Here is a 26,321-nt window from a genome sequence, read left to right as displayed (position 1 = left end):
GTGCCATTTCCCCTTAGGCTTCATCTCATGAGGGTCAGGAGTATGGCTGTTGCATTGAAGGTCAGTAAATAAATTGGGGGAACACATTGACACTGGACTTTTCATGATAGATATCCTTCACCCTTATTACTGCCTCTGGCTATCGCTGATGAGAAAAGGACTGCAATTGTTCTGTGAAGAATGCTGTACACAGGCTCGATTCGAGCAAGGTAGCGTTTGAACTCACACATCGTACAGTAGTGGTGCTGGATGCTTCCTACGGGCAGAGAGCTGTCTCAACTTTGTAGCTGTGCTGGAAATAAACTCCTAACTGTAGCGTAGAAAGCTTGAGGATCTCTGACAGGCGAGAAAATTCACTTAAAAGCAGTCCTTAAGTTTGCTAGATTTGTGAGCTTAGCTTTAGATTAAGCATAATTAAAATCAATGGAAGATTTTAAAGTGAGGTTAGAAACTAGGTCAGCAAGGAAAAAAAACACATTTCCTTATTATCCTCTTGTCTTTGTCTTAATAATATTTGGTATTCCTCCATAAAGCTAAAGGCTCTTAATAAAGGTGGATTAATGTTATTAACAGCATTGTTTTCTGATGGGCACACTGAGGCTTTGACGTGCTTAGTGATGGACAAACAAAAAGTACGTGGCAAAAAAGCAGAGCCACCAGTTCTGCCGGTAACCCAGCTGTTTTCTAACTCAGTGAAAGAAGCCACCCTCCTACAACACACCCAAAGCAGAGGGTATATGGAAAGCACACAGGAGACCCTATGGAGCCTTGTTCACAGATGCACAGAAATTGCATTCTTTGGTTCAGATTTACTGGTAAGAAAAATGGAAAGATGATGAGACACAGTATTATAATATAATCCTCCTCCTCCCAGTAAACTTAGTGCGTCTGCCAGCCACTACTCCGCTCTTTCTTCCAGTAATCTCTACCCGTCCTTCAAAAGAGCAGCTCAGGTGGAAGGGTGTCAGCACTGGCACTGATACTCGCCGATGTTACAGCTTTCTGAAATCACTTCTTACAAACCATACCCCACTGTGCTTAAGTAGTCCAGTTCCACCATGGCCCGCAGGACGATGAACAATGGAAACTTCAGCAGTTACAACAGGAAAATTCTTATTGCAAATCCTAGATGTACTCCACTAGCGGAGTTTTATCTCCTTGATCCCCAGAAGGGCTGTCTGCATTGCTACGTCAGGAAAACACTGAGTTAGACAGCAGTCCGTGCTCAGAAAATGTATTTTGGAAACCCCGGGTTAACAGTTATTTTAATTTTCACTTCATCACACCCTTTGCAACATCTCTCTCGGCAGTGAGTGAAATTTTGATTACTGTTAAAGTCACTGACAAAACTCCCAGCGACTGGGAGCCAGAATGGAGGCAGAATTTCACCTTACATAAGCTTACCTTTTCTCATTTTGGGTGATATCTGCTTTTACTAAGTGGAATTACTGCTTTTGACTATGTTGAATCTATAACCTCTTGCAGCCTTCAATTATAGCCCTTTTGTGCTACGGTAATCCAGTTGACAGCAAATAACTCGGCTCTGGACATGACAGGTTTACTTTCTGACTTAAAGCCCTAAAGTGGCAATTGGCTGGAATTTCAACCTGGGATGCTGAATTTTAGACAACCTGCTCAGAAATGCATCTTTGCTCGTGAGTCTAGAGCTTCTACGAAAAACTTAGTTTCACTAAGAACGCATTGTTTTTGTCCAGCGTCATGAATAAATTACTCAGTTTTGTGAGACAATTAGTAATTTTTGATATTGAAATCAGAGAATGTGGCAAAGAATTCCACCAAAGTCAGAGAACAAACTCTTGCCAAAGTTTTCCTTTTCTGTGAGCTCCTATATATGTAATTACTTCAGAAATTGTTTTGTTTCAAATGTTTTTAAATAATGAAAACCCTTTTAATATTGGCCTATTAACTGTCCCCAGTATAAATTCTCCATTTTTTTTAACCTATATTATCACCATTTTGTTGCTTAAAATGAAAGTCTTTTTGCAGTGGTCTGCCCAACAGAGATGATTTTATACGGGATCTGACCTCAACCAAGATTCCTACTCTTTCAGGTTCAGTTCTGAGCTCTCCACAAGCTACTCTTGCAATATATATGCACTGCATTTGTATCAGATTTGAAAGATGCTTTAACATGCCTCCCAGCACCACGATTGTTTCAGCCCTGATATTGAACATGAGTAGGATGAATGTATCTCTTAAATGCACTAGTGAGTATGTGCCATGAGTCTTTGATTTCTTTAAACTTATTTACATTTTTCTTGCCCTTGAGCGATGAATTTACTATGTCAGCATTGTCTTTTCTACTTACACTTTGTCTGTCTTGTCCACTCACCTTAGCTTGATGTTTATTTTTTGTGCACGTGTATAGTCCATTGCACTAAATGCACGAACTGCCTGGAGTGGAGGATTTTCCATATATTGTGTCTTTCTAAGATGCACCCTTTGTAGTACTGCAAGTTCTGCAATATTTCCTAGCTTTAAACTAGCTTTGCATTTTCTCATTAGTTCCTTTTTAAGTCAAATACCCATTCACCCATGTACTGGTCTCAGATGACTGTGGTCTGACTCCTGTAGACACTTTACAAAAGTCTTTATTCTCTATGCAGGCAGCCCTACCTCTCTCAATAGTTGTGTTTCTTTCATCTTTGAAGCTTCAAGTGACCAGACTTGCCAATATCTGCTTTTGTCTGACCCTGATCAAAATCCACAGTTAGAAAAACTGGTGAGAAAATGTACGTGAGTATCTTAGACCTCCTAACCGAAAGCACGTTTGACAGGCACTGAAGGATTTAGGAACAACAGGTACAATCTTGCTGTTGATATCAAGGCATACTCATCAGTCTTGGGACAGCTCATTCGGTAAGCAACTTCCAGGACATCAAATCTCTCAGTCATACCTTAACTGAGTAAAATGCCTCAATGCACCTAATAGAGTTGCAGAGAAGCATTTCTGATAGTGCCTGCCTGCCAAATGGGTCTGTGCCTGTATGGCCTTGCTTGTTGACATCTGCTGTTCTTGCAGATGAAGCTTAAATGCCTTGCATATGATTTTTTTCATTGCCTTGAGCACCAGAAGACGACTGACACTGCACTGTCTGGCTCTGAGATAAGACTAAATTCAGGACACTTTTTCGTAGGTGCTGCATGGATCTTCCCTACAGCAGAAAATGTTTAACCTTAAGTGAATGGTTGCAAATGGATTTACAAGCTGAGGAAGTGCCTCTTTAGGAACCAAATATTGTAGTTTCAGGATGCAAAGCTGTATAAATGTAATTTAATATGAAGAGTAATGGAAACCCATTAGCATGTAACCCAGAAAGGTTAAGCAGTTCCTCACCATAGTGGTCAGGTGAGATTCAAAACATATTCATCAAGATTTGAAATTTGCCTGAGATAGAAATCTCAGGGCTGACACTGAGTCCGCAGCAGCTGCAATGACTTCCACGGGGTAAATGCTCTGAAGGAATGGAAAACTCATTCTTTTGGTAACATTTTATGAGACAGTTATCCAGATATGGAAACATATCTGGGTTGTCCTAGGAGGTGGTCTTAAGTTGCCTGCTACTACTACTGCGACAGCCCTACTGAAAACCCTCTCTGGACTGAAAGTTTGAATATGGACAAACTGATGTTCACAGTAAACTTTACTTACTGGAAAACTTCCATATGCTACAGGGTTGTCCCATATGCTATACGCTACTGGGGTCTCCAAGATTGCTGATAGTGTTTGGTGAAGGCCTGGACTTGGCAATGTGGACAGCAAACGATCTGGGAAGTGGGAGCAGTTTCAAGGCAGATGAAGGGCTGTCCTGAGGTGGTTTGGTGAGGCCGAGTCTAGTGCTGATACAAAGAAGGTGCGAAAAGTTTGCGCTTTGTCCATGAAGGTGTTAACAGAGCTACAGGAGACAGATTGGTGGGATCTATAAAAAATACGGAACTTTCCTGAATACCCTTTTCTTGGTTCATCTCCATGGAAAGGGGTCTTCTTTCAGAAGACCACAGCAAAGCTCTGGAGAGGATGTGGCAATGCCATCTGACGGAGGGGCTGAGATGGGTGGAGAAACCCTCAGCTTAGAGGAGGTAACCGGTTGCATCTTGTGGACCAGGGGAGGAGGCAAGTTGTCGTACACTTGGCTGGAGTTAGCCGCTCCACAGATTTATGATTTTACATTGCACCATAATGAGTAATGTACAAAAAGATAAATATTTTCCATTCAGCAACATCTTGCTATATTTTCATCTAACTCTATAATTTTAATTATAAAGTGAACATAACCTGTATCAAATTATGATTTTGTTAACATATTGAATGAGGACAAGAAAAATAAATACCAGATTTTATACTGTACAGGCACATGAAGGTATAGCAAAAAAATCTGGTTTCCTTGACCACATTGTCATAATATGCATATATAACTGCTTATTGAATCCAGGCTGTGTAGACAGCAGAAAGAACACTGGCTCCATACCATCACAATGCATGCCCACAACAAAGAGGAGGAAAGAACAGGCTCTTTCATTGTGTGTTTCTAAGTATTACCAACATAAGGGCTAAAAACATTACCTCTGTCTGAAGTGTATCTATATATCCATGCATAAGTTATTAACTGGTCTCCCTGAGCACAGTTGCTGAAAATATTAATATATTCAAATTATATTCTAGCTACTGCAAAAACAGTAGATCAGACAAATGTATTAAAATCTCTTCAGACAAAAGGAGTCATGTTATTTAGAAAGTTCCTTCCCCCCCTTACTGGAACACAAACCTTCATTGTATATAATATATGAGAACGCAAGATGATCCTTAGATGTCAAAATGTGGCTTAAAGTTTGAATGTAATCATAAAACAGTGACTCTAATGCTTGCCATAAACAAATTGTCACTGGTATTATGTAACTTAGGCTATTCACAAAGTATAAAAGACGGGAAGAATAAAAGGTGGCTGCCAAACACTATGGGCCAAATCCGAAGGTTGTGCCAAATTGCGCTAACAGACTGGGAATTGCAAACCCAGCGTGGAATTTGGATTTACACTCCCCGGTGCTCGGGCTGCTCCTACAGCTTAAATTAGAGTGAGATAAAGGGTATTGGGTTTTTTTTAGTTTGTCCATTTAGACTGTAAGGCAGCAAAGCAGCAACCAGTGGCTTCTGCAGCCTCCCCCGCTCCCTCTTTCCAGGAGACGGGAAAGTGGGATAAAAGGTCCCTAATTGCCGCAGGACCCATTTTTGTACGGAGTGGCCTTCTGGGATGCAAACAGGCATAGTCAGATGGCACCAGCAACACAGCCCGAAAGGAAAACACCGCTCTCAAATCTGGTGGTCTTGACTTTTTCATGTTATCATCCAGCGCGTAGAGCACCGCCTCATCGGGCTGAGACCCTGCTCTTCGTTCGGACTCGTTAGGAAAGCCAGCACAGCGGGTTAACGACAGAAGATCATACATCAAGGGAGAAGGCCTTGTCTGTGAACAACAGCTAATCATTCATAGATACTTTCCTTTAGTCCGGGCTTCAGGAGTAATGTATATCTGGTAACGCGCACTGCACAGATTTAAATTGCATCTAATGGTTGTGTTAAGGCCCTTTATCAGGGACAACGACCAAACTAGGTGGTTGTCCACCCCCGCTTTTTCCTCCCCCTTCCTTTTAAAAGTAAAATGACATTTTTTTCACAGCCTGAAATAATTGTTCAAGCAGAGATACTGGTTTAACTCATTATGAATTATTAGTGGAAAAGTGGGTCTCAGAAGTATGTTACATCTGAAATATTTTTCGTCACTTGAACATGTGCCGTCCAGAACTGGCCCTATTCTACCAGTCACTGGGAACAAACACTTCGCATTCACAGATGCTCCTAATTTGGTGTGGTTTGGAGTGTAATTTAGATCAAACGTATCCATGTAAATGAGTCAGGGTTTCTTAATTAGGTGCCTCTAAAGAAAAAACTTGGACCACATCAGTAGGTGTGGGTGTGGTGCCCACAGTACTGGAATCTTTTCTATAGATGAAGCTGAGTTTTGTTCAGGCATACTGTAGGTTTTTCTTTCCCTTTTTTTTCTTTCCCTTTTTTTTTTTCCTTTTTTTTTTTTTCTAAAGCACAATAATAAATCTGCAGATGGCATAGACATAAAGACGCTACTTCAGAGGAGCTGTCTAAAGCACTGTCTCTTTGGCAAATGCCTTAAAGTAGGTCATTCTGCTGTGATTTAGGTTTATATTTCATTGCCAGCTTTTTGTTCCCATTACAAGTAGGGTGCATTCCAGTCCACAGATTTGCTCTTCATTTTTGTTCAGATTGTTTTTTATTTACAAGAATTTGTAGATCTTCGTAAGAAAATGGCCAATGCCCTGTCAGAAGTACTAATCATGCACTTGACCACAAAAAGAGATGTATGAAGGTGATAACCTGCAAATGTGGGAATGTAAAATACCATTCTCTGGAAGCAAAAAACATATTGATTCTCTTAACACGGTGATTGAAATGATTGTTGCATCTTTTGTAATGTTTGAAAAATGATTTGATCTAATGTCATTTCAGAAGTCTCACAGAGCAGGGGCGTCCGTTACCGTAGTTGTTCAGGTATTTGCTTTTTCTTTTTATATATTTGCCACTGAAAAGCATGTGTTTTATAGCTTATAAAAAAATAAAAAATCATCAGGGTCTGTTTTCCCGTCAAAGTGCTGGGGGATTTACATGCCAAACTCCCACTAGCCTTAATGAATTACCTGCATAAATTCCCTTTCAATCGATAGTAGAATAGATCCTATTGTGTTATATTAATTATTTTGCACAGAACACTGACATTTTGGCATTAAAGTCTTTTTTGTTTTGTTTTTAAGTTCCAATGAATATCTTAAGAAACTTAAAGCCTATTATTTATTTTACAGCCTTATTCTGAGAAAAATCCCATATCTTTAGTCAGAAAAATGAAAAGCATTGCAATTTACCCTTTGATGACCTGGTCCTGGACATTAATGTATTAGGGCCCAATCTCCCAGAACAGCAGAAAAAAAAAAAGAAGGGGGAAAAAAAGCCGTTTTGTAATGAATTGAGCATTCTTAATTTTCACCAACAAAAAACATTTGAGTTGAAAAGAACGCTAACCCCAAGCAATATTAAGAGGTTACAAAATCACATAAATTAACTCCGCCAGTGATATTTTACTGAAGCTTATGCGAGTGCAAACCAGAAGCAGGACTCTCACATGGTCTTTATTAACCGAAGAGTACTTAGCAGTAACCGGCCTTCCCCGAGATGTGCTGGCCATATGCACACGTACACCCACGGTGCCAATGTGCACATGGACGAGCCTTCAAAGGTGTGGGGGGCTCGGGGTGGGGGAAGTAGACGGAGAGTAGAAGTGAGAAGTGTTCACTGTGTCATCGTGGGCAAGTGCCTTACCCTCTTCATTCCTCACTTTCTCCATCTACACAACTAGGATAATAAAACTGACTGACCTGAAAAGGAAGTTAGGAGATTTAATTAAAGTTTGAAAAGCTTTTTTGAGATCGTTTGATATTGAGTAATGTGGGATGAACAATAGGAGCTCTTTGAAACAGGGGCTCTATCTATCTGTATTTGTGTACTGCACCTAGCACAATGGTGCCATACAGCCACAGAGTCAACCGTATCATAAATATTTAAATTAAAACTATGTTAATTATTTTTATCGTTCTGTTATTTGCTGATACACCAGTTCAGTACATTTTGAAGCTTGGTAGCATTGAAAAGTACCAAGTGTAATTATTTGCCTGATTGTTATGAAAATCAGGGTTTATATTTTTAAATACGGTTGTGGAAATAGGAGGTATATGGAAACACAGGTAAAAATGTGGTTTTAATTACTCGTCATTCTTCTTATTAAAAACACTAAGCTGTAGGTATTCTTCAGGGAAGAAGTGAACTTTGCAAACTCTCTTATTCCGCAAGGAGAAGGACTACGCATGACTGCAAAAACCTCGGTAGCAGGTCGCCCCCGCCCCAAAGTGAATAAAAGAAAAATGCATAAAGGTGCTTCTGGAAGACTGGATTTCTTTTTTGCCTTTACTCCAAAATCTATTATTACTCCTGTCCTGTGCACACTTGTGCCTGACGCACATTTTCATGGGTCCGCTAATTTACAAGGGGAGAGTTTAGTAGACCAATATATACTTAGCAGAGAGAAATGGGTTTAACTCTTCTCCTTCCCCCAAAATGAGCTCCGGGAAGCTACAGTAAATGGGACAAGTGTTGGCATTGCTCCAGCTCCTTTCTAAAACTCTTCTATAGCTGAAACAGAAAAGCACGTGTGCAAGAGCATGTCTCGATATATATTTGCCCTTCTCAAGCGAGAAAGTGATTAATTCATTTCATGTAAATCTTAAAATGCTAGTCAGGGATGCCTGAGTCTCTTATGTACCTGGCCACTCACCTACTCACTCTTATGGTGCAAGAGGACATTTCTCCTCCTCACATTTCCAGTAGCTGTTCCCCAAGCTTGTAGGAGTAAGGCTAATCTGTTCTCCCTGCTGCTGTCCTGTGGCTGAAGAGCAAGAGCTGCTCATGAGTTGCCTGATTATAAAGAAAGGTCTTGATTCAGGAAATAATTTCAACAAATAGCCTTTGTTTCTTGTGCCTTCGGTTAAGGACTTCTGTGCCTCTACGCATTCCTGAATCTGGGCATTTTTCCTGAAGCAAAATTTAAATGCCCATCCCACACTTTGCGTTGTAGGTCTCCCACAGGTTCTCTGAGGTTTCCCAAATAGAAATTTGTTGTATCGTCCTTCCGTTCTGGGGATTATTTTTTCTTTTAAATAACTTTTACCTTTTTTTTCCCCCTTCTTCTTTTTCTTAATAAAAAGCTTGTACAGTTCTTAATGTAATCTGTTCTTCTACTGTGTGAAAAAAGGGTTCTCCTGAGCCTAGATTTTATATGTAAGCCTGTCCAAAACTGCTGATATGACACATAGTTTAGTAAGTGAAAATGACATTTGCTACATCTTTCCTCCACCAACTTTAAAAAAAAAAAAAAAAAAAGTTTGCAGACACCCCCTGCTTAGTATTACTAGATGCCATACTTTAACTTTATTTTATGATTTTCCCTGAGAATTCTGGGTACTGCTGCTGGACTTGTCATCACATTGTCATCGTGTCCTGGTGTGCGGGCTACTGTGGGCTTCTGTCTATGCATGGCTTTTTTCTTTTTGGGGTTTTTTTTTCAATCTTTAATGGGTTGAAATAAGTCTGTTTAGTTGCATGTAGTTTGCAAAAACCTATGCTCTTCAGAATTTAGCTGCCACATGTTGCGAGGTTTGAGGAGGGGTGTGTGTTTCATTTGTCAAGGTTGGATGCTTTTCTCTGTTCATAGAGCCATGAACATGGGGGAAGGTTATTTTTCAAAACAACTGAAGCATGAATCTTGTAATACTTACGGCTTTTGTTAGATAATATATTAATAGTAGTGGGTTCATCTTAGGTAAAAAGTTCTACTCTTGATGAGGAGCTTATTTCTGGTGAAATTGATGCAAACAATTGCTAGTCTGAATGAAGAATTTGGGCGGGGGGAAGGCAGTCAGAAAGGAAATCATCATTCTCTCTCTGAAAGAGAAGAAAGCCTGGATGGCATCTGAAAATGTCTTGCCGTGCTACAGTAACGGGAAAGATGGAGCAAAAAAATGGAGTTTCTTGGATTCAAAGGTGTATCAAAAGGAATTGGCTTCTGCCCGGACAAGGCAGCCAGATAGGCCACAGTAACAGATCCACGTGATAAACCAAGAGGCAACTGCAGAGCTCCCCAGACAACTTGCCTGAAGTGCCTGCCAAGGAGGCAGATGCTGCTGCTGGAAGAATATCTTCCACAGTTGGGCATCTGGGTTCAGTGCTTTCCACGTAAGGGAGAGGGATGGTAGCGTCAGGCCGGCCCCCGTCTTCCCATTTAATTATTTCAACATCCATTTTATACTTTTATAAATAACAGGTATTAGCCTGCCTTTGTGTGGGAAAATAATAAGCAAGGAGAGGGGTTTTATCTGTAACATATCCCTTCGCAGGGGTGTCTACATGGATGGGTAAAGACAGACTCAAGCTTGGCTGCCCTGTGCTCCAGCCTGGTCAGATGTGAGACAGCTCGGGTCTGGGAGTCGCAGAGCTGCCTTGCGGTGGCACGGAGCTCAACCTAATAAGCAGAGCAGGCTGAGATTCATTAATTTAACATTAATAAGCACAGCTTATTAGCTCAGGCACAGTGCTGTATAATGCAGGCACACAGCTTCTGGAGCAGAGCTGCGTCTGTCCTCGCCAGCTCAGAGCGTGGTGCAGGGGACCCAGCCATGGTGCTCCTCTCCCCTACTGCAATTTGCATTAGGAAGGAAAGAGTATTTTGCAGTCGCTGCAGAAGCTTCCGTGCAAAAAAATCCCTCCAGATTTTTGGATTGTATTGCTGGCTTAGGCTGAGTCTTTAAGCCATTTAAACTTCTTGTGCCTCGGTTTCCCAATGGGTGTGTAATAGCTACCTCAAAGATGCTGCTGTGAAAGAAGGTTGGGTACCGATCATAAAATACTATGGGATCCTTAAAGAGCGCAGTGTTTCTTCTGCCTCACTTGAATTCAAGTTTTGTGAGTAAATTATTGGGTACGAATAACGATTTATCAGATAGGGATTGGTTGCTCAGTTCATGTTAGTGTAGAGAGCTGATACAAGGTTTCTGCATCATTTGATGTCTTGTGTATGCCTGCAAAATAGGATCAGAAAGGTCTATCGCTTTTATCTGGTACCTGTGATTAGCTCACTCTGAGAGTAAAATTAACTTGTAAATAAACAACAGGAAGGAGTGGAGTCCCGGAGACCTGGGATGCTGTTTTCACAAATGTGTGGAACAGCAGTATATGGGCTATATATAGCAAGCAAATATTCGCTAAACACGTTCAAGTAGAACAGGCTGTTTTCTGTAACCCTTTATATGGGAAAATCCTTACTCAGGTTGGGTTTTGTTGTTTCTTTCATGTGTAAAATGCAATATTTGTTTGATTTGCTCACCTTCAGGAAGAAGTATGAAAAGCTTAATAGTAGTTGTACTCAATTATTTTTAGTATGAGTCCTAATAAAACAATTCCTTATGGTATTAGACTGACAAGAGCTATGCGATATGTCTGTTCAGCCCCATATTTTTTCTCCTCTGCTTATGAATAGTAGAATAATTTTCATGCAAAGATGAACAGGGGACATTGGTGGGGTTTTTTTCATCAAATGCAAAAAACTTAAAAGAACAGGTACTGCAACCGCAAGCTTTGCTTTTAATCCCCCTTCTGTGGGCTTCATACGCTGCCCTGTGACTTCTTGCAACTTCAGAGGGCTTGGTTTAAGAAAGATATATGGCACTGGTGTTAATCCCTGCTGCCAGGCCTTTCTTGCAGACTCTCTCATCAGCTGTTTTGTCTGGGTTTCTAAAGAAGGACCCTTCTGAAGTGCATTTCACATTGTTATTTGGGCTTGATCTGGACCCACTCCCGCGGACTGGATTGCTGCAGGATGAAACCATAGTGCAGCCTCGCTGCCGTCAGTGACTCAGGATAAACGTAGCCTTCTGGGCAAAGGTTGGATTCTCGTGCTGAGCTCCCGTGTGTCAGTGAGACATACGCTCTCACGTGCTGTACAGGAGTTACAGGCTTACACAGTCCCGTGGCCCAGGTCTGCGCAGCCCTGGTCTCCTATTTGTCTGATAGAGAGGAAAGAAAGGGGTAGGAGAAAGAGGGGAATGCCACAGAAACAGCATAACTGCGGTCCTTTAGCTTCTCCCCATCAGAAACCTCTTGAAGCTCAGTTCAACGTTGGGCAAGAACAGCCATCTCCACCAGCAAATACAGAAACTGCATTAATATGCCTCAAACCAAACTAGTTTGTTTATTTTTTTCAACTAATCAGAAAATTTTGAATTTCCTGTGATTTACACTGGGCAAACCCTGTGGCTGAAGGGGGTGGCACAAGGTGCAAGTCAGTGGTAAGATGGGCACATCGTGCACATCGACACCCCTCTTCTGAAGAGTCTCCCTAAAAGTGATATAATTCTATGCTTTTTAACCTCTGCAAACTAGTCTTGTTTCCAAGTTTAATTTAAACAAACACACATAGCCTCTATTTACATAATATAAACATCATGTCATTGTGTACGATGTATGTATGTTTCTTTAATCTCATTTACAGAGCCACGAGGCCATTCTGACTGGCCCCTGTCTTTCGCATTGACAAGTTCAAGAGAACAAACCAGTTTTTATCTGTTTTTTGGTGTTTTCAGTATCTATTCTACTGCTGCTTCCACATCAATGGAGCAAAGCTTATGGAATAGTCCTGTCCTTCCTCAGGGATGTGTTTGCGTGGCAGAGAAGGCTGACCTTCTTCAAAGAGACTCAGATGATTGCTCCCATAATGCTCAGACCCCCAAATGGCTCAAATATCTTTTCCCTGCCTTCCATCCCTCTGTGCCACAGTATTGTGTCAGTATACCTCTAGCTTCACCGTGCCTTCTGCAGTGACATTTGGGTAAGAGTATGTGCTTATTTGGATAGTACGTCCACCTTCCCACCATATCTATAGAGTTGTAGTCAAGCCTGTACATATGCAATACAAAGTATTGTTATTTTATTGTCTGTATTTTAGTGTGGGTTTTTTTTTTTCCTTTTCTTTTCTCCAAAAACACCAGTGTTGGTCCAGTTTTGCGAGTTATTCTACACATACACAGCAGGAAACAATTGCTGTCCCAAACAGATTATGCTCTAAAAAGCCAAGGCAGACAAAGGAAGTATTATCATCATTTTGTAAACAAGGAACCAAGGCACGGAGAGATTAAGTGATTTACCCAAGGTCACCCAGAACATCCAGTCAAAGCCAAGAGCTGAACCCATGTCTCCTGAGTCTCAATCAAGTGATTTAACTATGAGATCAAAGACTTATTGTGTATACCTGATATCTCTCCTCTAAGACATGGTAACAAAACTTTCTTCAGGTTAGGATCAATGCCACATATGGTGCAGTAAATATTGTATATGGCATATCTGTGCTGACAGCGTGTACCCACTTCTTGCACTAAGGTTCTTCCCAGGAAATAATGTCACTTATTATTCTTCCATTGACAGTAATAAATTATCATCCTTCTTTAGATAACCCGCTGAAGGAGAGAATGCGCGCACACGGTACATCAGATGAATACATAGAAAACTTTTTTTCTGCAAGGCCAAACTCATTTTACGGACTGCTTAAAATCCTTCCACACTTAATGAAACGGGGACATTCCCATGACTGTATGGACTTCATTTTGCAGTTTCACCTGGAAGCTGCCAGACAAGATGAAGGATCTACATCTCTTATATGTAGATGCCAGGAGAATACATCAGAAATGATCAATATAAAGGCATCATTCATTATAAGCTCAGAGTAGTCTTTTATTTGGAGTCTTTATTACTCACTCACTGAGGTCATTATACTATTCCTGGGATGAACTACTCTGTGCACAGGGCTTCCATGGGGCCCTAGATTAGTCCCTTCAATTTTAAGGGTAGTTTGGCTGAAAAGTGACTGTACAAAAAGGCACCAGTTAGTCCCAAGAGCAGGACAGCCACGAAGGGAGGAACAGGATCCTGCCCTTCATGTGCCCCTATGTCGAGGTCTGCCATTTCTGCCCAGTCATTCTGCAAGTCAAACAGCTGCAGGTTGGTTTCCAAGTGAGCACGTGGTCTATGTACATTTTTACTGTTAATGCCACGAAACACGAGAAGAAAACCCAAGGTGAACATGAAAACCTGGGTTGACTTTGTGGGCTGACATCTCTTGCAAACGGAGCTCAATGAGTGTGGAAACCACAGAGGAATGATAAGGTGGAGCCTTACAATGTCATTTTTCTGCCTCTGTGCTACCTCAGCAACATTAGGAGAACAAAAGTGCACTTCCAAATCTCTCCTCAGCTTTTCTTAGGTGTTCTGTGTTGTCACAAGCTTCCTTGTGAGGTACAAGAGCTCATAATGTATTTTCTTGGGTGAGGTTATTTCTATCATTACGTGCCTCAATAAAGGAGTTTGAATGGCAGGGATCTCGATGGTGAAAATATGGTGATCAAAAGGTCTATTGTTGAAGAAAGTCAAACCAAACTGGACAAGTGCAATACTGGAACATGTTGCATTTGCCCAATTCAATATACCTGTAGCACAGTAATCCTCATGTGCCTGACTGCATCGAAGGAAACAGAACTGCTCTGTTTTCTAGTAGAGGAAAAATTTGTGCTTTCGCTTAGACATACTGATTTCTTAAGCAGGAATAGGATATACATAGATACCATAAATCATGCTTAGTTTTGCCAAAGAATGTAATTATCTTTGGTATTTTGGATGACATTTCCAATAAGATTTGGACACCGCACACTGATTCCTTTTAAAATTATCAATCTGTTAGTACCACAGTTCTACTTACTTCTTTAGATGTTCAAAGAGGATTTTCATTGTGTCATAGTTTGGTCTAGGGAGCTTTTTTACCAGGCTCCTTATGGATTTGATGCGAGTGGCGTTGTCCTGGATTTCTAAGGGGGAAAACAAAAAAAGAAAATAACCACTTGAGTGCCATATTGGGACATTACTTTGTCCAGTACTGCATCTGGTGCCTTGACAAGAAAAGCCATCATTAATATATGGTTAAAACCAGAATATATCGTACCTTCTGTCACCTTAATAGAGAGTAAGAGTAATTTACAAGGATTAAAAATTCTCTCTTAATCTTAAGGAAGCATTTTCTGGTTCACAGAATTATATTCTTATACTTTTCCTTTATTTTATTAGGCTATTAGACTGTCATCCTAAGCTAAAGTACCTCCAAGTAGTAAGGGACCCACATTTTAAGTGGAATTCCAATTTGGAATTACATTTGTCCAGTGGTGCAGCTTCTGTGATGGAGGCACTTCCCAGGTAGTCCTTGTTGTCCTTTTTTTCTCATCATAATTTAATCAGCTGTATTTATGAATCTCTATCCTTAACATTACACCCCACCATGTCTGAAAATATAAAATGATTTGCTGTTCTTTTTAGTCATGCTTTCTGGTGATCAATTATTTCGAGAAACTGTTCCAGTGTAGCTATGTTCTAATACCTGTAGCATCTCACAACTGTAATTTCTGTAGGAAATAATTTATATTTCAAACTTACAATTAGTCATAACGAATGCAGTACTAAGGGCTTTAATATCTCTTTTGAGGTGATAAGAACATTGTTATCGTTATCCTGTTTGTTAAGATATGTGTTCCTGTTGATGATGCATAGTTTCTTGGGAAAGGTTTGGCTGATATTTTCATCGATTTGTATAAGATGTTGCAACTAAAGCAAAGTCATGTACCACTGTGCTTTCGTTTAGGAACAGATTAGATAAGGTGCCAGTAGGTCTGACGTAGGGAAAATATCTTGCATGTTACATGCCCTAGATAACCTGAGAATACTTTTCTGATCTTATCATCTATGATTTAATTATCACCTATCATTCTTCCTATATGTTCCTTTTTAATATTCGTATTACCCTAGCACCCAGAGATCTCGATCAGGACTGAATCCCAGTTGCAGTAGGTGCTGCGTAAGCATACATGGTGACTAGTGCCTTGATTCAAAGATTTCACCAAAACAAAGTTTCAAGCAAAAAATTTCCTGCAATCGAACTGAATTTAAAAATTACAATTACTAGGACAATGTTCCTTCCCCAGCATGTATTCCTAACTCCTGTTGAGATTAATACTTCATAGACACAGATATAGATGTATAGATCTGTATTGTTTATAATTTGAACATTTATATAGATATGAAAGACAAGAGCTCAAAGCAGTCAATGTACAGGTATTATTTTCCAGTAAAAAAACCCCAAACTTTCATATGGATTTATTCTATAGGAATTTATTCTGTTCATGCAATTAACAATAGTGATAATGAAGTTACACACACATGAAGAATACACTTTCTGTGTATTTTACTCTTGTTCTGGTTTGACCTACACAGAACCTTAACTTCTGAGCAGCACAAACTCCCCCGTCTTGCGACCCAGTCATCCCTCGATGTTTTCTGCCACAAGCCATTAGTACCGTTTATTTTTGTCCCGTGGACGATCTGTCCAGTGGAAATATTACTGAAGCTACAAATGCAAATGATATGAAATCTGCAGAGGTGAATTTATTGTAGGAAGGGGGTACAAATTCCGTGGGCTTTTTATTTGTGCTGGTTGGTATGCGTACATGCTATGATCTTACTAGATAAGTTATATTTAGATTGGGGCTGCCCTGGCTGTACTGCAACTTCTCAAATAAAGCTTCTCATCTAGTTTATTTTTTAATTCTGTTTTCCCCTGAGAATTCAATGGACTTGAATGGAACTGAAACACTGAGGTAGGGAAAGACTCAATGGAAGGAAAAGCCCATTGTTTGCCCGTTGCAGAATATTTGCAAGGAAACGTCGTACAGTAAAACTTTATCGTGCTCTCTTGAAGGAAGCGTCTCTGCTCTGTGTTGATTAACACAGATACCAGCTTGGTAACCATCTTCCCTACAGAAACAGCTACATTACAGAGGCTGTGCTTCCTTATAAGATGTATTTGTAAAAGAGATAAACTGAAAGGAGCAGTATTAATTTACAAAGAAATTATTTATTGGGAGAATGGCAAGGGTAGAAAGCTTTGTTTTAGGGCTTACTCTACCAAAGTCATCAATACTGCTATACAGGAGAAGAGACCTTTAGGTAGGCACTAAAGCACAAAAAACGTAGAAATTTTGCATAAAATTATTTTGTGAATCAGTCTAGTTGTTAATTGTTAGTCTATTGTAAAAGAAGAAAAAACAGGCAACATGTGGTAACTTTAGTCAGCATTTCTGAACTGGGAATGATAAACACCTCTGCCTGGCTCTGGCATTTATCAGTACTGAGATATTATTACCACATAGAGTCACAGCATGGTTACTGTTATCATCAAAAAAAAAGAGCCAGCTAATCTTAATGGTTTGTAAAGCCGTTACCTGCACCGGTCTGACATTTATCATGATCATTTTACCACATGAGTCCTACATTGCAAAGGTATTTTATCTGGAAGGGACATCACTATGAATTATTATTTGCAGCTAGGTAGAAAATTGTATGTTGTAGATACCTTTTCTCATTATAAATCACAGTCACATTTCACCATTACCCACACAAAGCTGCTGAGCCCAGGCTTTTTGCCATAACACTTAGTCTCGCTCCCTTTTATAGTTCCGTGAAAATATTGGGTACTCTTTCATTAAAATGGTTGATATTGGTGTTTTTTTAAATGCTATATACACGCTTGATTTTTCTCTAGTATAAAAGAATTTGTTTTTCCACTTGAGAAGCTGAAGAGGATAAACTGTTCATTTTTTTTATTAAAGCTTACTCTCGCTTCAGTTTTTGTGGCTGGGCTGTCTTTACACTTGACCTTGTTGATGGAATATTTAACAGATCAGATGCAAGATCTTATGTTTCATTTGCAATACCTATGTATTTGCTTTCTTTCTGTAAAGCCTTGAGCTCCACTTTCCTAGAAATTTTCCCCTTTCAGTTTCCTATGTAGGAAGATTTTTTAATTTAATTTTTTTTTTTTTTTGAGGTTTTCTCTTTACCGTGCTCAACTGGAGGGAGGAAATCCTTGACATGGGTTTGTATAAAGAGCTGTGGAGAAGGTGTCCCCCTCTTTTTGCTGTATTATGAAGCCTGGCAGTGCAGGGTGCAAAGGAAGGAAAACACTCTGAACAGCTGTTAAATTCTCCAGCTGAGTCTAGAAAATGAAGCAGACCAATTTTGATAAAACAAAATAATATTATTTTTCACTATACTCTTTTTATTGTGAAATTCTGGGGAAAAGATTCCCATTTGGAAAGTTAGACTCTCTTTTCCCTATGAAGATTTCTGAAGGAGAAGAGTCATCATAATCACATATATCTAATAAAGAATGAGAGGACAGTTAATCCTTCTTGCATTTTTTGGGCAAAATATGGAAGATGTAGGTGATAGTTTCAGTAGATCAAGATACTCTGAAGTGAATCGCAGATGGTTTTCGATGTAATATTTTCATAGAACATATATTTAGAATTTGGGTTACTGTCTTTAAAAATAAGGCTGGCTCCCTTTAAACGGAGCAAAACTGTGGAGATGCTCTCTTGTTTATATTTAAATGAAGAATGCATTGAAAAAAACCCCTTAATTTTATATAAGCTCTTTTGTAAATGAGCTTTGGATAAACATTTGAGCTCAGAAGAAAACATGATGTGTCTGTAACATTAACAGTGGCTGGGTAAAAATGAATGAAGAAAGTAACCTTTAGCACTCGTGTCCATAAAGAATACTTAAGCAAATCCCACCGAATCTTTCTTTTAATCATTAATTTTAAATGGACATAGATGTTTACAACAAGCCACTTTGTTTCAGAACAGGAAGTCCAAGGTTTATCTCCAATAACTCACGTTTGCTAGGAAGGGATGTATGTCTCTAACCTGACATGCATTCATTATTTTGTAAGGTACTGGAGTCTGACCTGTGACCCTCCTCAGACCTGCTGCATTATTCATGTCTGACTTTGTATAGTTTTACTATAGCGCCCGTTTCCCTTTACCAAGCGTTGCAGTGGCTTGTGCATGTTCAACGTTAAATGGCATTTATGGCTCACATTAATGCCTAATTTTATCACGAGCCATGGTTTCTCTTTATGCTCTTGAGCCTCACAGCTGAACTGCTGAAAAAAACAGTGATTTATGATTCGGCATGAAATATCAAACTATTGATCTGCCACCTAATCTATGTTTTGTTGTTGTTTTTTAAGCATGGCTTTCTCTGATTTTCTTACGTGGCTCTTCTCACCTTGTTTTGTTTTTTTGGATAAGATTTCTGCTGTGGTTAAAACGTCACACACTGTTGCTACAGCAAAATCTGTCTGCCAAGATTTTTTCCAACAATTCGCGACCGATTCAGCTGCCGAAAGACAGGTCTTGTCTGGGGCTTTTTTGGTTTGTTTATTTCCTTTTTTGTTTTTTTTTTGTTTGTTTGTTTGTTTGTTTTTTAATCAGAACTGAGTAGGTTAGGTGGATTTTCAAGTGCTAATGAAATTGTGAGACTTATGGCGCTGGCTACAGCCAGCCGTAGTGTGGGCAGACGCTCTGTGAGCTTCCCCACTGTGCTGCTGTGCAAGCATCCCCGCTGTTATGTTTGCTATAGTTTTAATGTCTGTGAAAAATTCCTGATGCAACTAAATTATGTTCTGCCCTCTTGTTTGTATAAATAAACACCCGACTTAGCCAATTCATCTTGCTCTTGCCCATTTTAGAAGCTCGCCCTGTCACACAATGCTTAACCCCAGTCCTTGATAGCTTCGGTGTTATCAGGGAACGAAAACTTGCTTAAAAGAGAGTGCTCTGTTGGCTTGATTTTGTTTTTCAGAGATGTCAACTGCCCAAAACTCTGCTTTCATTCGGTAAGTCTTCATATTCTGGAAGTCATGCTGGCTAAAATACACAGATTTTTATGTATAAATATATAGATAAATTATTTGTATCACTTTTAACATCGGGATATTTTAATGTTACTGTATGCAACATAAAAGTCCCAATTTTAATCACTTGCAGTACACTATGGCAATCATCTTGTGCAGATACATTGTAAAATATTTTCTTGTTTTAAAAAAAAATCTATAAGAAGCGTTCAAACTAACTAATGTTTGCTATAAGGAAAATAACCAATTTGTGATCTGAATTGATTTTACTTTTTATTCATGACTCAGAAATAGATGTTGCAAAAGAAAATGAGAATTTCGTGAAACCTTTCTATATGGGCAATTGATAATTTCATCCTATGTGATATAAAGTGGAGTTTGCAATGAATATTCATACAACTTTTGCGATCCATTAGCAAGACCCAAGACAATGAGTTCGCGACTCAGTCCCATTTAACAAAAATATATGTGGAATTAATGGGAAAAAACAGCACTTACAAAAGTTAAACTTTAATATATCAAACTCCAGGTGCCGGAGTTTGAGGGAAATAACCAATAATAGTCATTTTTTACATATTTGATGGGACTGATTATGCAATGTGCAACTCTAAATGGCTTATAGCACATTGTAGCATGGTTCCATCCCATTGGCTACAGTAGGGTGCAGGCAGATGGATGACAGTGACAAGGAGAGAAGTGCTTTTGCTTAGCCGTGCGTTAAGATGCCATCCAGAAGCTCTGTGCACTGCAGACACTTCATTAGGATGCCAGGATAATGGTAAACTACCACTCAGAGTGACACCCCATTTCCTGCTTACTGAGCTCTCCAACCTCGGCAGATGTCAACAATCTCACAGTGCTACAGAGCAGACCTAACTTTCCAGGCACTTTGACTCCAATTTTTTTCCCTTAACAGTGCCATACATTACGTGCAATATGTAACAGCAAGTACCAAACAGAAAACAAAATTTGCTGCCCTAATTATAACAAAGCAGCATCTGACTTAGGTACTGCATGCCCGGCGTACATACAACCGGTTAGGCAGCATAAAAGAGGAATGATCTTTATCAGTCAATTTGGGGGGTTAATTAGACTTAGGACTTTGATAACTAATGGATAGTCTGATCCCGCCTGAAATGACTGTGCTTCACCGCTAACTTCTACGAAGCCTCGGAAAAATATGCTGACCTCTTTCCTGGTATTTCATACACTGTTACAGCCTTGTGCCGGGTTTTCTGCACAGAAAGAGCAGACTTGAGCATCTGGACGGTGTGATATTTTGTCTGCAAATGCACAACTCGAGGCCGTAACGCACCTCCCCAACAGCAGTTAAAGCCAGCAGAGAGACTGCGCTACGATGCTTGACCTGCACTCCTTTCCAGAGAAACACAAATAGTTGCTCACGCTTTCAAAAATTGCCTTCAGATACAGAAGCAGTATCCATAAGGTCACGATTTCTAATTTAATTTAATTTCCTGAACCTATCGGTGTGTGTTTATGTATGTTTTTCAAATCAGGAATCCTGGTTATTTTATATACAGGGTTTTTTCCCCCACTCTTTTTTGGCCAACAAGGTGGCTCAGCAGTAGTGCTCTGCCCTACCACAGCGAAGGCCCTTCACTACTCATTTTTGTTGTATGAAGGGGTGGAAGAATGACAAGGCATCACTGCCAGCTCACGAAATCCCCGCTCCCCTCTCCGTCACAGCCTCCTCTTGCCCCCGCTGCCCGTGCCGAGGACGGCTTTGATTGCCATCCCTCTGGTCCTCACCCGTGTTCTCCAACCTGCCATGTTGGTTGAGGACCTGGAGACGGACGGCGATTTGGGACAGAGAAAACCTGCGGCAGGGCGGAAGGATGCACAAGGATGAGGTGGCAAAGCATTTCTCAGATTTCACCTTACATGAAAATTAAGAAGATGCTGAATAGGAACTGTCCCAGAACAATTGCAAAGTCGGGGCCCTATCTTGTCATATTTTTTCAGTTGTTGTCTCTTTTCCCTAGGGCAAAATTCCCACCAAAGCTCTCAAATGCACTCTGACTTTGCTCACTGCGAATGGCGCCTCTGGCATTGCCGTCAAGAGGTGGGATTGGGCCCTGTGTCGGTACTCCGGGAGAGATCCCGGGAAGAGAGAAAACCGGAGATATGTTTTAGGTGGTTAAGCTGTAAATTTATATGCTTTAAAAGAGACTTTTAATATATGTTGGAAATAATTTTGTGAATATTCATTCTGGTATTTTTGCTCTGCTCTGTCTAACCTTTGGTATATTAACCTCCAGCAAAAGAAGGAAGCAAGGAAGTTCATTTCTCAGATGACCCATATGAAGGGGTTAAAAGGATTCAATATTTTTAGTAATCAAAGAAAAGCATACATTTTATTCTTCCTTTTTTTTTTTTTTCCCCCTTCTAACATTAAAAAAAAAAGTAAACAGCATCTCCCCAAGGGAGATTTAGATTTGAAGACTGTTCATTATATCATTTGAATAAGACTAGACCTGGCCTTTTGACTTTGAACCACTACCAAATTTCAGGCTGTGAGGAAATTGTTCTACATTTCCTGACAAATTGAGTTAAGCAGACATTAAGTGGGCTTTAAGAAAACAAATGGCCATCTTTATCACAGGTGGACACTGATGGCTTAATGGGGCCTGGGCTGATTGTATCACTTCTAATGGCTTGACGGGAAGCATTAGGGTTTTTGCATAAAGAACTGGCATTGCGAACCCTGCTAACACAGACCTGTCAAGCGTTCTGTATCCCTTTGTGCATGGAAGCAGATGTTTGTATGTATACTATGAACTGGCATTAGAGCAAGCGACAGATGCCTGTATGAATGCCAGGTTTGTGAATTTTTACAGCAGGAGCATGTTCTGAGGAAGTGCAGCCCTGCCCTCTATCATAGGTAATTCCCAGTGGAACTTGCTAAATCCCAGCTATGTTTTCATTATTTGGTTTTCCTAGCAACTGGATGAAATGTGTCTGTCCTGAAAACGCGAGAGATGAGAACGCTACCAAATTCTTACAAATTCACAGTGCCGAGGCTGTTTTGAAGTTATTATTTTCTGCAATTTCCTTTTGCACCATGTAATCTAAACCAACCTTTCTGAGAGGGGAAAGTGGTATTATAGCTATATAATTAAAACTTGCATTAATGCTAGCCGGTGAACCGTTCTCCCCCCTCCTCCTTCTCGCCCCCCCCCCCCAGCAAAAAAAGAAATGCTGAATTCGATACACGGCGTTTCGCTGCCTTCCACATTCACAACTTACACTATAGTTGTCTGTCAACAATACGAACAGGTAGCTTGCAGTCCATTAAACAAACACAGTGCCCCCCTCACTTTTATTTGACATTTTATTTGGCTGTGACAAATGAGCAGCAGTTGGATTATAACATAATTTGTCTTGTCTTTATTACCAGCACAAAGGACACCATTCATTAATTATTCTGCCGTTGCAGCTTAACACTAACTGGAAAGGTCCCTCTTCGGACAGATGGCGGGGACGATGTTATTTATATCAATCAGCCAAAATCCTCAACAAGGATTACTGTTCCTGAGACTACAATGATTTATTTCTTTTTACCTCACCCTCCCTCAACCCCCTTCTGCTTTCAGAGATTTCTCTATAAAAACGAAATTTGATGGGAACCTTAAAGCAAAGCCATATTTAACCTGTTAGCTTGCAAAACAGCATGCATGCTACATGAGTTTAACTACACAATATTAGTTGCATATTTTGAATCGTTTCAGCTTTTTTTTTCCTTTTTTCTTTTTTCTTTTTTTTTTTTTTTTTTTTTTGATCTTCAACTCCACAGAAAAGATTAACTGAGGGTCTTGGAGCAGCAAGTTCAGCAAAAGTTTGCCTTTTCTGTAACACCATACTGCTGTTGTCCCCAGAGACCACCAGGATCAGGAAATAGTGCCAGCTGTCAGGATTTCTGTCTGTGATAAGATGAGATGACCCACCTTATTACACAGAAACCAGCAGTAGACCCTTCTGCGAGATGAACTCGGATGTTTATTAAAACTCCAGGCTAAACTGAGGGTCAAATCATACAGGAGACAGATGCTTATCAATTCCTACTGGATGCAGGTCTTTATTCGGTATCAAGGGGTGGAAGGATTTTACCTAACTTGTTCTGTCTTGTTAAGGATCCTGCCCAACACGTGATCAAACAGTAATCATTTCTACCGTCCTAATCCAGATGTAAAAATCATCTGAGCATCGCTTACAAGGTCTCAGGAAGGCTGCCCTGTCTTGCACACGTTCTCTTTTCAGAAGTGATCTGCATGCATTTTTATATCGCATCAGGACTGATACATTTAAAGTTTTACCCAAGTTGCTCACGCTGCTAATAAAGACTAAAATACGGAAACTTCCATTGTCTGAAGAAATTATTGGTATAACCTTGCTATCCTGATTAGTTTGCAAATATTAAAAGTCCCATCAAGACAAATATCAGCAACATGCAAATACCCTTGCAGGTTGTGATTAAGATTTTAAATGTATCCTTTTGCTTTTAGTTAATGAAAAACAAAGTCTTGGAGGATCTAAGTTGTAATTTATTAAACATGAAAGGCTCCTTGATGAAATATAGAAATGAGATATATTTTGCATTTCAAAGATTTAAGCTGACAACTTACTTGCATGCAAATAAGAGCAAGATTTGTAAAAATATTTGAAAAGAAATTATTCCTGAATGTACTTATTACAATAATGTGGCATGTAGATAAGAGAAACACACAGCATTAAAAGACATTCATTTCTCCAAAGTCTTAAAATTAGCTTCTTTCTGCCATTGTGTATTAATGTTCTTCTTCAGGAATGCAGCATATTAAAGAACTGAACAGAATTAGTAATAAATTTGTTAATTACAAATTTAAGCAACACAACTGTGTTGTTTTCCCAATATGTTTTTTTTCAAAAGCAGAATTGCTAATGCATTTTAATCATTTATGTATAAACATTTGAAGATAAAATATTCTGAAGTTTATCAATTTCAAGAGCTGTTTATTTGCTGGCAAAATAGGGCATGTTATACAACATATATCTTATCATTTTTGCTCATCAAATCCCCATTTGCCGAATGCAAATTTCTCTGGTCTAAGTGCTCTTGCACCTCAATTTAAATGAATAATAGGATAGACTCTATTAAAATCGGTTTAAGGTTGCCATGGGTGACATATCAGTAGGGTTAAAATGAGAAAAAAGGTCACAGAGGCAGTCCTTACAACCTGGTTTTATTATTATTATTATAATGAAGCATATGTAAGTATCTATGTAGGTTTAAACGACAACATATTGATATTGTAGACAATACTTAGTTTGTGGGTCTCTTTTTTTTTTTTTTTTTTTTTAGACAACATAGTCCACACCAAATAAATGTGAAATTATAGTGTCATCAATAACTCTGGGAATGTATTCAGTTGCACTGAAAATTAGAGAGTAAGCCTCAGTGCAATAACGCTGTAGACTGACAGATTGTGGATTTGTAGAAATAACAGAGAACTCAGAAAAAGACTGTACTTTTGCTGCGGCAAATCCTTCATTTCAAGGAACCAGCAAGGTACTGTAATCATATTAACAAAGCAGCCAGAAACTATACCCAAACACCTCATTTAAGAAGAATTTTGTGTCTTCAGCTAACCTGATTTATGGGATTATGCATGCAGTTATTTGATAAGTATTGAAAATACTACCACTTCACACTGAAGGCTTCCTTGATCTATCTTTTTGTGTGTGTGTCATAGTCTTATCCTGTTTAAAGCTTAAAAAATACCGCTTCTGACCAGTCTAAAGACTTAAAGAATAACGTAAAATCACAACTTTCCTGAATTTTTTTGGATCCTTTAGAAGTCAAATCTATTTATTTTAGTAGTCCCCTTATTACTCACTTTTTTATATTATGCATGATTTTCGTTTGGATTTCACAGACTCAGATTTTTGATACAAGGAAGCGTTATATTTCCTCTTTTTTTTTTTTTGTAACCTACAATAAGAAGAAAAAATCTCCTTATTTGCTAAGGTTACAGTGTTAGTTTAATTTTCATAGGAGCAGTGGAATATTTTGAAGTGAGTAACATTTACCAAGTCATTAGTTTTATGCAAACTAGGAAGGAAGATGAAAGAAAAAAAATTATCAATTATTTATAGATTGTTAAAATGTATCGTCGTGCAGTGCTACTGTATAGAAATGACAATTAGCCAAACTTACCTTCTATAATTAATAATGCATATATTATGCTCTTTGGGCAACTAATCACCAGTTCTACAAATTTGTTTGACGCTGCTGAAGACACCTAGCACACGCACGGGTTAAAATAGGAAAAGCAGAACAATGTTCTCCCATTAAGGAATGGCCAGCTTGAACGGGCTTTCAGCTATACTTAAACTCACGCCGCGCTTCCAGTTGACAAAATGGTGGTCTACCAAAGCGCTTGACAACCTGATTGGCACATGTGAAATTAAAATCCAAAGGCTCCTAATGGAGAAGGTCTCCCAAACTGGCGGTTTGACTGATACACTGAAAGCAACCCACCGCATTTATCACCCTCTGCCTCAACTCGAAACTTCGGAAGACGGTAACAGCAGTGCTCCTTATGTCCAAGCTACTGGCCAGGCAGGCACAGATCAGCAGGCCATGCTGCGCAACCTGTTTCTCCGGCGGTACAGATTTCGAAACGGCAGATATAGCTCGCGAGGGGCAGCCGCTCCATTCGCACCTATCAAAACAACAGGCAGGGCTGCCACGCGTTCAGCTAGAGGAGCGGAGCGGGCGAGAGGCAGCACCGCCGCGGGTGTGAAGGGATGCCGTATCCC

The 26,321-nt window shown here is 39.6% G+C and overlaps 1 protein-coding gene across 3 annotated transcripts in view; it reads right to left on the bottom strand.

Annotated features, from left to right (window-relative positions):
* ARHGAP15 (Rho GTPase activating protein 15) overlaps positions 1–26,321 on the bottom strand; it is a 341,933-nt gene that overhangs the window by 9,759 nt on the left and 305,853 nt on the right. For all 3 annotated transcript variants that reach the window (XM_076343118.1, XM_076343121.1, XM_076343120.1), the window contains one exon: positions 14,457–14,562. In XM_076343118.1, the coding sequence (XP_076199233.1) occupies positions 14,457–14,562 (106 nt within the window). The remainder of the gene's footprint in view (positions 1–14,456; positions 14,563–26,321) is intronic.

Source organism: Aptenodytes patagonicus, chromosome 6, assembly GCF_965638725.1.
Source record: "Aptenodytes patagonicus chromosome 6, bAptPat1.pri.cur, whole genome shotgun sequence".
NCBI classification, from domain to species: Eukaryota; Metazoa; Chordata; class Aves; order Sphenisciformes; family Spheniscidae; genus Aptenodytes; species Aptenodytes patagonicus.
Note: the sequence above shows the minus strand (reverse complement) of the source record. Positions and strands in the feature narration are given on the sequence as shown.